Source organism: Phyllostomus hastatus, unplaced genomic scaffold (assembly GCF_019186645.2).
Source record: "Phyllostomus hastatus isolate PE091 unplaced genomic scaffold, TTU_PhHast_1.1 phas_contig_34, whole genome shotgun sequence".
In the NCBI taxonomy this organism is placed as follows: Eukaryota; Metazoa; Chordata; class Mammalia; order Chiroptera; family Phyllostomidae; genus Phyllostomus; species Phyllostomus hastatus.
Genome location: NW_025333857.1, coordinates 47,044,730 through 47,056,755, shown reverse-complemented (window position 1 = coordinate 47,056,755; position 12,026 = coordinate 47,044,730). Strand labels below are relative to the sequence as shown.

The 12,026-nt window shown below is 45.6% G+C and overlaps 1 protein-coding gene and 1 long non-coding RNA gene across 3 annotated transcripts in view; both read right to left on the bottom strand.

The window, feature by feature from the left end:
* Positions 1 to 2,870: 2,870 nt before the first annotated feature.
* On the bottom strand, positions 2,871 to 9,504 carry LOC123820221. Its single transcript, XR_006785913.1, has 3 exons — positions 9,096 to 9,504; positions 4,728 to 4,832; positions 2,871 to 3,139 (listed from the first exon to the last, which is right to left on the bottom strand). It is a non-coding gene; the product is annotated as an uncharacterized LOC123820221 (long non-coding RNA).
* A 183-nt stretch (positions 9,505 to 9,687) lies between these two features.
* Positions 9,688 to 12,026, bottom strand: part of RECK (reversion inducing cysteine rich protein with kazal motifs) — a 62,326-nt gene continuing 59,987 nt past the window's right edge. For both annotated transcript variants that reach the window (XM_045841021.1, XM_045841022.1), the window contains exon 21: positions 9,688 to 11,290. In XM_045841021.1, coding sequence (XP_045696977.1) covers positions 11,069 to 11,290 — 222 coding nt within the window. In that variant the 3' untranslated portion in view covers positions 9,688 to 11,068. The remainder of the gene's footprint in view (positions 11,291 to 12,026) is intronic.

The following is a 12,026-nucleotide window of genomic DNA, read 5'->3' as shown; positions in this document are numbered from 1 at the left end:
CCTTTTGGTTTTATGTGCTATTTAAGAACTCCTTCACCTGTTCTGAGATCATGACAAGTTTCTGTTTCCTTCTAGAAGTTTTACAGTGTTAACTTTTATATCTAGTTTTAGCTTCTACATTCATTTTGACTTTGGCTTGTGGTATGACGTCAGGATTGTAATTCTCTCTCCCTTTTTAAATCATTTTAAATTTTTCAGTTATAGTTGATATACATCATTATATTAGTTGCAGGTGTACACCCCAGCAGTTACACATTACAAAACTCAGCAAGTGGTCATTCTGATCAATCTTGTACCCACCTGAGACCACACGTAGTTATCGATCATTATTGGCTGTATTCCCTATGCTATACTTTACATCTCCGTGACTATTTTGTAACAACCAATTTGCATTTCTTAAATCTTTCATTTTTTTTTCCGCCTACCCCTTTAACCCTGTTCCCATCTGGCAGCTGTCAAACCCTTCTCCATCTATGGTTCTGTTTCTGTTCTGCTTGTTTGTTTACTTTGTTTTGTAGGTTCAATTGTTGATATGTATTTATTGCCATTTTATTGTTCATACTTTTTATTTTCTTTTCCTTCTTATTCTTCTTAAAGAAGACCCTTTAACATTTCATTTAGTACTGGTTTGGTGATGATGAACTCCTTTAGCTTTTCTTGTCTGGGAAGCTCTTTATCTGTCTTTTGTTTCTACATGATAGCTTTGCTGGGTAGAGTAGTCTTGGCTGTGGATCCTTGCTTTTCATCACTTCGAATTATTTTGCCACGCCCTTTTGGCCTTCAACGTTTATTTGAGAAATCAGCTGACAGTTTTATGGGAACTCCGTTGTAAGTAACTAACTGTTTTTCTCTTGCTGCTTTTAAGGTTCTCTCTTTATCTTTAACTTCTGACATTTTAATTATGATGTGTCTTGGTGTGCACCTCATTAGGGTCATCTTGTTTGTGACTGTACTTCCTAGACTTGTCCTTTGACAAGGCGGAGAAATTTTCTGTCATCATTGTTTCAGATAGATTTTCAGTTTCTTGTCCTCTCTCTTCTCATCCCGGCACCCCTATGATGTGAATGTTGGTGCTTGAAGTTGTCCCAGAGACTCTTTACACTACCCTCATTTTTTTTGGATTAAGTATTCTTTTTGCTCTTCCAATTGGGTGTTTTTTGCTTCTTTATATTGAAAATTGCTGATTTGATTCTCGGCTTCATCTGCTCTACTGTTGATTCCCTGTGAATTATCCTTTATTTCAACAAGTGTATCCTTCCTTTCTCTCTGGTTCTTTCTATTTAAAATGGCCCCCAACCGAAGTGTTGAGGTGCTGGGCAGTGTTCCTAAGGGCAGGAAGCCTGTGGTGTGTGTGCCTGACGGAGGGTATGTGTGTGTCAGTTAAGCTCTGTTCAGGCATGAGTTACAGTGCTGTTGCCATGAGCCCAGTGTTCATGAATCAACAGTATAAATGAAGGTAAAATCAAAGCAGATAGCCAGAGACAAAATGACAATTAGAATACTCATTTAAGAGCATGGGGCGTGGACCTGAGGTTATGTGGCCCAAGTCCAAGTTCTGGCTCTGCTGCCCACCAACTGATTCTGAAGGAGCTTGAAATGAACATAGTAATACCTGTCTTAGAGGATTAAGAAAAGATTTTTAGATTAAACTGAGATGGTACTTAAAAAGCACTCTTTAAATGTCACATATTTTTATCTGTGTAGTATTTCTCGGTCCCCATTTATATATGTAAAAAAGCACCTTTGTTTCTCTGAATAGATCAAGGCAAAATTCTGCTGAGAGTAGGAAACTTGAACTTGCACTTTGAAGGAAACTTGGCCACATCTATTTTAATCTCTTGGGGGTGAGTACTCAAGCATTCTAGAATCTTTCTCAACCCCCTGTACACCTCGGGTCAGTTCCAGATTCGGATGCTTGCACAAGAACATCTGCTGGGCTGAGTCTGGGTCACATGCCTTCACACAAGCTCCAGAAGGAGAACAGAGGAATGCCTGCGCCCCTTCAACGTCCGTTCTCGGGTGCAAGATCTTCCATCCTCAGAGATTTCTCCACATGCTGAGCAGCCAACACACAGCAAATGTCTACCCTCTCTCCCCTTTCAGCGGGGGAACTTTATTTCCATCTTACATGTTTCCCTGGAATGTTCTGTACTCCATGACTCAGTCCTTCTCAGTGTCTAAGCTCTTCCCTCACAATGGATTCTTCCCCAAAGTGTGGTTTAAGGTACAAACTATGCTTTAAGCTTTGTAGGCTTTGGCTCTTGGTCTGCAGGTTTTTGGAATAAAAAATTCATTGTGATAGCTCAATGAGTGGAAGGCCACGGAAACGAGAAAATCGGGGGAAAACCTTGGCAGAAAAATCTCCTTATTTTACCAGGTTGTGCTCTCTTTTGTTATTGCTGTTGGAAAATATACTAGATAAAGCCAAAGCTGTACTTAGAGGCAAATACACTATATGATAAATGTATGAACATGAACTTTCAGTTATACCTGGGTTCAAACTATCCCTGTTCCACTATCTACCAGCCATGTGACCTTGGGGAAATTATTTAATTTCCTAAAGCCTTAGTTGTATCAACTATAAACAGTGTTAATAATACTATTTGTTCATAGGGAGATTATGAGAATTGGATGAGATAATTCATTTAAAACACTTGAGCCCTGCCTGGCTCAGTGGATTCAGCGCGGGCCTGTGAACCAAAGCGTCACTGGTTTGATTCCCAGTCAGGGCACATGCCTGGGTGGTGGGCCAGGTCCCCAGTAGGGGGTGCTCAAGAGGCAACCCATACACTGATGTTTCTCTCCCTTTCTTTCTCCCTCCCTTCCCCTCTCTAAATATAAATAAATTAAATTAAAAAAATAATAAAACACTTGATAGGATGCTTTTATGAAATAAATCCTTGGAGAGTTTTCAGTAAGTGGTCGAGGAACCTTCTTGGTCACTCTTGGCCATTTGTCACATGACAGTTCTTCCAGCGGGAACTGTCAGTAGAAGAGCGTGCTACACAGGCTCAGGCTGTTCCCATGAGATCAGAGATGTAAGCTGCAACTCAGCGTGGCGTGTTCGGCAGATTTCACATTTTGCTGACTTGTAGTGTGGTACTCCCATCAGCGTGTAGACTAAGTTCATCCATCAGAGCTGCAAATGAGAAAGAAGAACTGCAGCTAGATGACAGCACTGTGGATCCTGGGCACACGGGAGGAGAGCGGGGAGCCTGAAGGGAGACGACTTGGCACCAGGGCATGTCCATGGAGCTAAACTGTTGATGAGCCTCTTATTGTCCCTTCTTCCTAAGAGAGGGGGCTTCTCTCTCTGCCCAGAAACCAGGAAGGAGAGAACCTTCATCACCAAAGGGCTGAGCAAGATGACTTATTATTACTTAATATTGTACTTCCTTAATGAGAAAATAAAGGACTTGGATGAAAGTTTCTTTTTATTGGTATCTGTATTGCTATAGGTTAAATGTTTGTGGCCCCCCTAAATTCATATGTTGCAACCTAATCCCTAAAGTGGTGGTATTTGTCTGAGGGGCCTTTGGGAGATGATTAAGTCATGAGGGTGAAGCCCGTATGAGTGGGATTAGTGTCCTTATGAAAGAGACCCCAGAGAGCTCCCTCTCCCCTCCCGCCATGTGAGGACACTAGAATTCAGCCGTCTGCAACCCAGAAGAGGGCTCTCCTCAGAACCGACCATGCTGGCATCCTGAGCTCGAGAACTTCCCCACCTGAGACTTCCCGACTCAGGGACTGTGAGAAATGCATTTCTGTGGTTTACAAGCTGCCCAGTCTGTGGTATTTTGTCACGGCAGCCCAAATGAAACCATGTACCTTAGAATTCTGAACTTTACATTTACTGTCTTATAATAAAAACAATCTATTACCTAATTTGGAGCCTGGAGGGGGAAGAGTCCCCTGGTCTTTGATTTAAAAAAAAAAATTCCCCTAAAATAGCCTGAAACATGATTGATAGTCAATATATCTTAACTGTTACTGTACTACTTATTTAAAAAGAGATAAAGAAACTAAGTGTTGGCCTAAGGGAGCTAGACAAATCACAAAACATAATTTTAAAAAAAGGACCACAAAGACTGAACCCTGGTTCACGAATAAATGCCAATGAGCTTAGGAGCGAAGAGCATTGATGTTTGCCGCGTATTCTGAGATGCATAAAAATGGATTCAAGTCACTCTGAAACACATAAAATAAGGTGGATGGGCAGAAGGAGAGATGGGTAAAAGTGAGAAAGCAAAAACAGTACTATGTTCATTGTAGAATCTAGAGGGTGAGTATATGAATTTTCACTTGAAAATTGTTTATAGATTTGAATTTTCCCATAATAAAGTGTTTAAAAATGAACTGACTAAAGAAATTACTATAGATTAAAGCTGAAAATCATACATTAGAAAACAGAACAGAATTGAAAATTCCAGCTGAGGGCTGGAAGATACATTTTAAGTAGATAAACTTCTATAAAATCAAATCTTAAAAATGTGTAAAAGGTGAGAAAACTCAAATGCATCACATCAGTAATAAAAAAGGGGGTGTAATCTCTTCTTAGAAGCGTTCAGAAAAATATCGACAATTCTCCACTAGTAGTTTTTCTGAACTTGGCAGTTTGCTAGGAAAATACAAATGACTAAGGTGATTTATTTAAGGTGAGAAAAAAATCTAAATGAACCCATATAACCATAAAAACAAAAAGAAAAATATTCAGTATCAATGCTTACCTAAACACGGCTGGACCCAGCTAGGCTTGCAGACAAGTTCTATCGAACCTTGAGAGACGGGTGATTCCAGTACCGTTTACATGTTCTAAGGCACCACTTCTCCACCTGTGTGCCACAAGAATTTCAAAAACATGCAATACCTGACTATTTAGTCAGGGGCACTACTCTCTTTTCCCTTAGACTGTCAAATAAAAAAAAATGACAACAGCCAACACAACAATAGCTATCAGTGAGAATGAATCAATATTATACCTATTTTTTTAATCACACTGGCAAAAAATACATTTTTTGGTGTGCTGCAGAATTTTTGTAATTAGTTTATGTGCCATGACACGAAAAGGTTGAAAATCGCCATTCTAAAGCTTAGAATACATCCCCTGTTCATTTCACAATGCTAGGATGATCCTGATTCCAAAACCTGAAAAATGCAGCAAATACGAAAAGACATAGTGCAACCTCCTTCATGAATATAAATACAAAAATCCTAAACAAAATATCAGCAAATTGAATCTAGCAGTACATTATTCAAATAATACATCATGGCCAAATAAAATTTATTTCAAGAGCATAGGGATGACTTAATATTAAGAAATATGTTCATAATTTATAAGACAAAGAAAAGTATGTAAATGAATGCTGAAAATATCTTTGATACATTCGATATCCATTACTGAGTTATTTTTTTTTTTTGCTTTCCCTTAGCAGAATAAAAAGAAGCTTCCTTAAACAAACATAAAACGTGTCTCACTGAGACATGTCCTGACTAACAATGGAAAACAATGGGACATTTCCATTAAAGCTGAGCATAACCAGGTTTCTTGTTATTGCCACCATGATTCAACACTGTTTTGGGAGGTTTAGCCAATACCAGGACAAAAAAAAAAAAAAGAGATAAGATGTATAAATATTGGAAAAGAAAGAGCATAGTTTTCATGATGACTCCTCCCTGGAATAGCTGACGAAAATCTATTAAACTGATATAAAAATTTGTTTAATGATAGCCAGGCCCAAGAACATTTTAAAGACTCAATAGCTTTTTTCACATAGCATCGATAACCAGTCAGAATATATCACTGGGGAAATGCTGACAATAGCAACCACCACCCATTTTAAAAGCAACCAAGCATAGACTTACTTTGCTAGTTAATAACCACATTTATTCTATTTGAGGATTACATCCCTTCCTCCCGTGTGACAGCCTGGGCTGTTTCTCGAAGAAAAGGAGCACTCACTGTGATGAGGGTGCTGCTCTTGGGCGGCTCCCTGCTGATGGGAAGGTGCTCTGGACCCGTAGGGCCCACCTTCCCCCCAACTCTTGGGCGGGAGCCTGGTCCTCCACTCCTGAGCCAGGGGGGCTTCCACCACAGCCTGAGGACCACGTTTGTGTGTCTCAAGAAGGGGAGGAGGGCCTCAACTTCTTTTCTAGGTTTGGAGGGGTGGGGATCCTCAGGGAGCTGAGGGGACACTCTGGAAAATGTAGGCATGAAGGAGGGCTGGAGAGAAGACGGAGAGGATCTAAGGAGGCTGAGTGAGGTCAGGAAGGGAGGAGCGTTCAGTGAACACCTCCGAAAGTTTAACCCAAGGGTCTTCCTCTCCTCGGGCAGAGCCCTGGGATGACTGGCACACAGCATCCCATCTCTTGGCCCTCTTACTCAGCATCGCCTTTGTCTGCTGTGCTGGTACCTTCTTTTTGCTCCACTTCCTTCCCTAAACTGACTCTCCGCCCTGCTCTCTGCCCAGAAGGCCGACCTGCATGGTTACTGCAACAGGCTCCCTTGTCCTCTGGTTTCTGGCCAGGTTCTACACAAGGCAGGAAGGGAGGACATGCCTGCCCCCCACAGCGCCTCTCCTTGAGCTCTGGAGGCTAACTCGCCACTTGGGGCCAAGGGGTGCTGGCAGCCCCCGCCGTTACAGCGCATGCCCTGCACACTCCCTGTGGTTTCTTACAGCTGCTCACACCTGTGTGAGTCCTTCCTCAAATTTATATACTTTGGGTGGCCCACCTATTTTTCTGCTGGGCCCTGACCAACAGAAACGCTTACCTGATTGCTCAGTGAAGCAACGACTCACACCTGCAGCAAAGGTCAGTGGGAGGTTGGTCTGGGGAGAACAGGTGAGGCGGTGCTTTGTCTGCTTACCTGATGTGGTTCTGGGCAAGATGGGGCTTCCACCTGTGAACCATTAGGTGGGGAAGTGCCAACCAGCCGATGCCATTCCAAATATGAAACCATGATTTCGGATTTCCCCTCACAGGGTACAGTTAACTGCCACTGCCCCCATGTGGACAGAGGAGGGACCCTGCCCAATTAGATACAGATGTATGTACAGAGAAGGCTCTAGAAGGATTCCGTACTCACTGGTAGAGTCAGGGAAAGGAAGGTACACTGTGGGTGACTTTGTTTGTTTATATTCCCAGGTATTTTGGGGAATGCACGTGTTATTTTTATAATGAGAAAACAATACAGCTTTGGAAAAACGAAAGAGGGGGTGAAGCTGTGGCAAGGGTGTTAACAAGCTTCCTGGCGTGAGGGCTTCCTGCCTACCCAGACCCTGACCCTGACCCTGACCCCCACCAGGCTAACTTTCCTGAGAACCTGCTGAACCTTAGCCTTTGCACTTGTCCTCTCTGTGCACCATTTTGCTCCGGGCCAGGGCGAGAACAAGGTGGAAAACACAGTGTGAACACAGGGGGTGCTGGAGGGCCCTGTGGGTTACTTTCACGATCCCTGTGGCTCCTTGTTGTGCTGACAGTCAGACCCCACCCCGAAAGCCTGGCTTGTCAGTCTGGTGAGCCTACTCCACTCGGCCTACCCCTGGTGTACACCTTCTCGGGGCTCTCCTGCAAGGCTGGCTCTGTTCCTAAGAAGCACTAATCCTGCCCAGCTGCTTTGTGCCAGGGGAAGTCCAGACCTGGCTTCAGGTGCTGGCTTTGCCTTGACTCACGGCGGGAACTTGGACTAGCACGTTCTGTTCTCTGGGCCTGTTTCCCTCCATGGACAAAGTGGAACCCAGCCCCCCAGCTCCAAGGTTGTTGGATTGGGGAAAGAAATTTCCCTAGGGGTGATCCCTCTGCTTTCCCTTCCCCTCCACTCAAGCCCCTTTGGGGGCTGAGAGGGAGGGGAAGGCTCTGGGAGCCGGGCTTCGGGTCCCTTTGAGAAATACAGCGCCCTCTCTGGGAGTGTGTGAGTTTGACTCCCGTAAGCCTGGGGCTGAAGGAAAACCATTAATTGAATCAAGTGAAGGAAAAAACATTGTGTCAAGGTCATTAGTGTTGCTGGCAGGTGTAACTTTCTTCCCACAGTGGAGCTGAAACAGACCCAGGCTAACCTGGAGGGCGGGGACCAGGCCCCCGGGGTAGCCTGGCACCCAGCCTGGCTCAGTAAACGGTTCCTCAGTCGAGTGCAGGATGTTCACGGGGCACAGGGAAAGGAAGCACGGCCTGATACTGAAATTTTGACAGACATTGCTGTGCACACCAGGGCCACCCAGGTCAGCCAGTATCGCTGGGAGGGCAAGGCAGAGGCTCTAGGTGCCAGCCTGGCCCAGCATTTACAGCCAGCATATCTGGTTGGCCTTATACTTCCCCTTGCCACCCCTTCCCGGTGGGTCAGCTCCAGGTGCTACCACTGGGAACCCCGACTCTCCTCCTTCTGCGCCTTTGCTCATGCCGGACCTCTGCTCAGAATGCCTCTCCTCAAAGCCATCTGGCAGAGACTCCCTATTTCTACCAGGCCCAGCTCAAATCAAGCCCTAAGAAGCCTTCTGTCTTCTCCTTGCAAGACTTTCCTCCTCCTCCTCACACCTCCCGGGGCACACTGTCTGCAGTTAGATCACTGCCTCCTGCCTTGTACAGGCGAACCCTAGCTGAGGGCAAGGCCCTTCGGGAGCTCTCAGCTGACACCCTTGTCCCACTAGAAACGAACACCCCACAGCTCTTATTGAAGGCCTCCTAATGAACACCTTTAAAGTCTCCACCTTGCTCTGACGCCAGGAAGCCCCCGACAGCCTGTCTACCAGGCAGGCTGGTGTGCTCCCCGTAGCAGCTGGCCAGTGAGAGCATTACTTCCTTGACCTGAGCTGGGCCTGCGTGGCCCATAACCATCTTCAGAGTTCTCGGGACGGCCCTCAGAGCAGGGCCGGCATTTAGATGGTTCTCTCCCCGTCATACCCGATTCCCCAAACCCATGCATCTCCCATGTCTTGTATTTCCTTCCCAGACCATGAAACTTCTACTGCCTTCCTAGTGAAAAATTTAGTCTGCCCTGGCTCTCATCCCATCTCTATGAGAAAGAACCTCATACTGCGTTACTGTTTAAAACACTCACAGTCCCTCCAACTCCCCCCCCGCCAAAGATTATACATCCCTACCTTTTGAACTCAGGAGTGGCCCTGTGATTTGCTCAGGCCACTAAGGCACAGGCAGAAACGACAGTGTCACACCTAAGGGCCAGCTGTGGTCCTCTGCCTCTGTCCTCCCCTTGGTGAGGACGCTGGAGTGGGTCCTGAGGCGAAGATGGTGTGGAGAGGTGCAGCGGACCCGCAGCGGCCGTGGGATGGGAGCAAGTGCCGAGCCTCCGCTGTTGTCAGCCACTGGAGTTTCGGGGCCTTGGCCTCCGCTGGCTGGACGAGCCTCTCAGGCCCTGATCAGTGGACCCTCTGAGCCCACAGCCCAAAGTTCTCACTGTCCCAGGACACAGCCTGGAGCCGAGGCACCAGGCCCAAGGCGGTGGGGCCAGAACTGCCTGGCGTGTTCCTGGGTCTAAAGCTTTCTGGGTCTCTGTACTTGACACTCTGCCACTGCCCGCCCCCTGGTCACACCTGACCAGTTCCGTTCCAGCTGCCCCACTTTCCCAGGGCCCTTGGCTTGGAATAACAACACCCCCATCATTCCAGAGCAAGGGACACAGCTCACCCGAGTGAGCAGTGGTTTCATTCTAAATGTCCACATTGCCTGCAAGTATACATGACCATATAAAAATTATTTTTATTAAAATAGCTTTCCAGTATATTGCATTGAAGACATTTATATAGAAAAAACAATTGCAACAAACATGCTACATTGGCATTGAGATATTCTGAAAGTTTAAGTGCCCACTTTTAAACATTTTGGTTTAAGCATATCCTTATATATTTCAGAGGGTACATATAATACTGAAAAATACTTCATGTAAAATCTAAGTTTAGGTGCATACAAACAAGAAGTATTACACTGAATAGCTTATTTCAAACTGTGAAACACATTCAAAGTATTCAACTTCTTAGACAACATGCAGACATTTTAATACTTAGACTGACATTTTTAAATAGATAAACCATAATTCTTTATAATTCTATCTCAGAAAAGAAAGCAGACGAACACTCATCCACATTGTGCATGTCACAAAGAGCAAATGTGTCTTCATAAACGGGAAGTACTAGGCTAACACGAATGATTGTCGCTTTACAAATATGGCTATTCACCTTCTTCACAATAAAAATAGAAAAATCATGTAGTATTTACATGAACTAATTATTTCACTTTTTGGCAATTATATAAGTAGCAGCAATTGGTTTAAAGATTGATGTTTGTGAACTCAGAATTCAACTCGGACGGCACCCGAGAACACACGTCTGGGTAACGTGAAGATGCACAAAGCAAGACGCTCCGATGTGCTGTGACTGCTCCTTCACCAGAGTCACAGACACGCGTCTGCAACCACTGAGACCGCCGCACACAGGACATCGTGTGAGTGCCACTTGGGTGGCTTGCTTTCGCTGATCACAATAGGTGGGTCCCGAATTACACTTCTGTGTGTTAAACTGGCCTGACGACCCACATGGTAATTCCAAAGATACTGTCTCCATTTCATGCGCTGGTGGCAGTGGCTCTTCACTGTGACCCCTAGCCTCTCAATAGAGTGATTATCTGTAAACAAACACTCAAACATTAGGGGCCCCTTAACACTTACAGGAACTCTGAAATGAACTTTCTGTGACACAAAGCTCATAGCATAGTGAGTTGTTTTCTGAAAAGTGACCATCTCGTCTATCAGTGATACTGAATACACATATTTTGGAGCGAGGGACCCATCTAATGAGCCAAATGTAAGTTGGAAGGCAGTGATCCACCTGAAGGAAACATTCTCTTTACATCAGTATTTGGAAGAACATAGTTTTCCATTTATGAAAACAAAACAAAACAAAACCCCTATCGATATTGGCAGATGAAAGAAAATACTGTGTGGTGAACAGGTGATGCGTGCTCCAACTCGGCCACTCGTCAGCCACAACCCAGCAGTCCTGCGTGTCTCTCCCAAGGCAGAAAGCCAGACGGAGGAACACGCCGCACTTCCCACGGGTCATCAGGTGCACGTCCAGGCCACGTGCAAGGCGAGGCCCAGGCTGAGGAGGAAGAGGCCGGAGCGGCAGGGAGGTCGGGCCCCAACGCCGGCCGACGGCACGCTGCTGGAGACCTGCACCTGGGAGATGATGAGGGCGGAGAGCGGGACGTGGGACGCCAGAGTGGGGCTGTCGGAGTTGATGAGGGACTCGATCTTCTCCGCTTCCTTATTGCAGGCCTCAATCTAGGAGCGGAAGATCAGGTTCTTTTAACAGAAAACCACAGAACCCAGGAGGACTCAAGTCAAATTCCACATACATTCTGACACAAGGAATACGCTTTCACCTTGTCCTTTTCTTAGATAAAGTAACATTTCCTTATAGTCTTAATTTATTGCATAAATGGTAACAGCATCCATGGAAATCAAATCAGAAAGGAAACAACCCACAATGCTGCTGCCCTGCCTTTTCCCGAGATCCTCTCGCTGCTCACCCACATTCAGACAGCAGCTTTATACAGTTAAACACCGTCACAGGGAATGGATTTTCAGTGCTATTCACACGTTGGGAGGAACGTAATTGGACTTAGTGAGCTTTCTGACCACGGCAGTTTATAGGCTGTTTGTATTCATCCCTTCACTTGAGTCCTCACTATGCTGATGCTGAAACTCAGGTCCACTTGATCGAGGTTCACCCTGAGATTGTGAGGAAGAAAAACTGCGGCACCCAAGACCAGCCCACTGGAGAGTGGGCTCCTCCTCCCCAGTGGGAGCACAGTCCTCGGGGGACCAGGGTCAGTTCTGCTGTCACTGTGTGACCTTCATCACCCCCTTCGTTCCCTGACCCTGCTGTCTTGTCTGTATGATGAGTGGCTGCATCCCATCTCTGCACCCTTTGAGTCACGGCACCCCAACTTCTCCTGTCCCTGCTCCTCTGCATTCTGCTGTCAAATGTGCACCTGGCCTCAGCCGCCTGGCACAG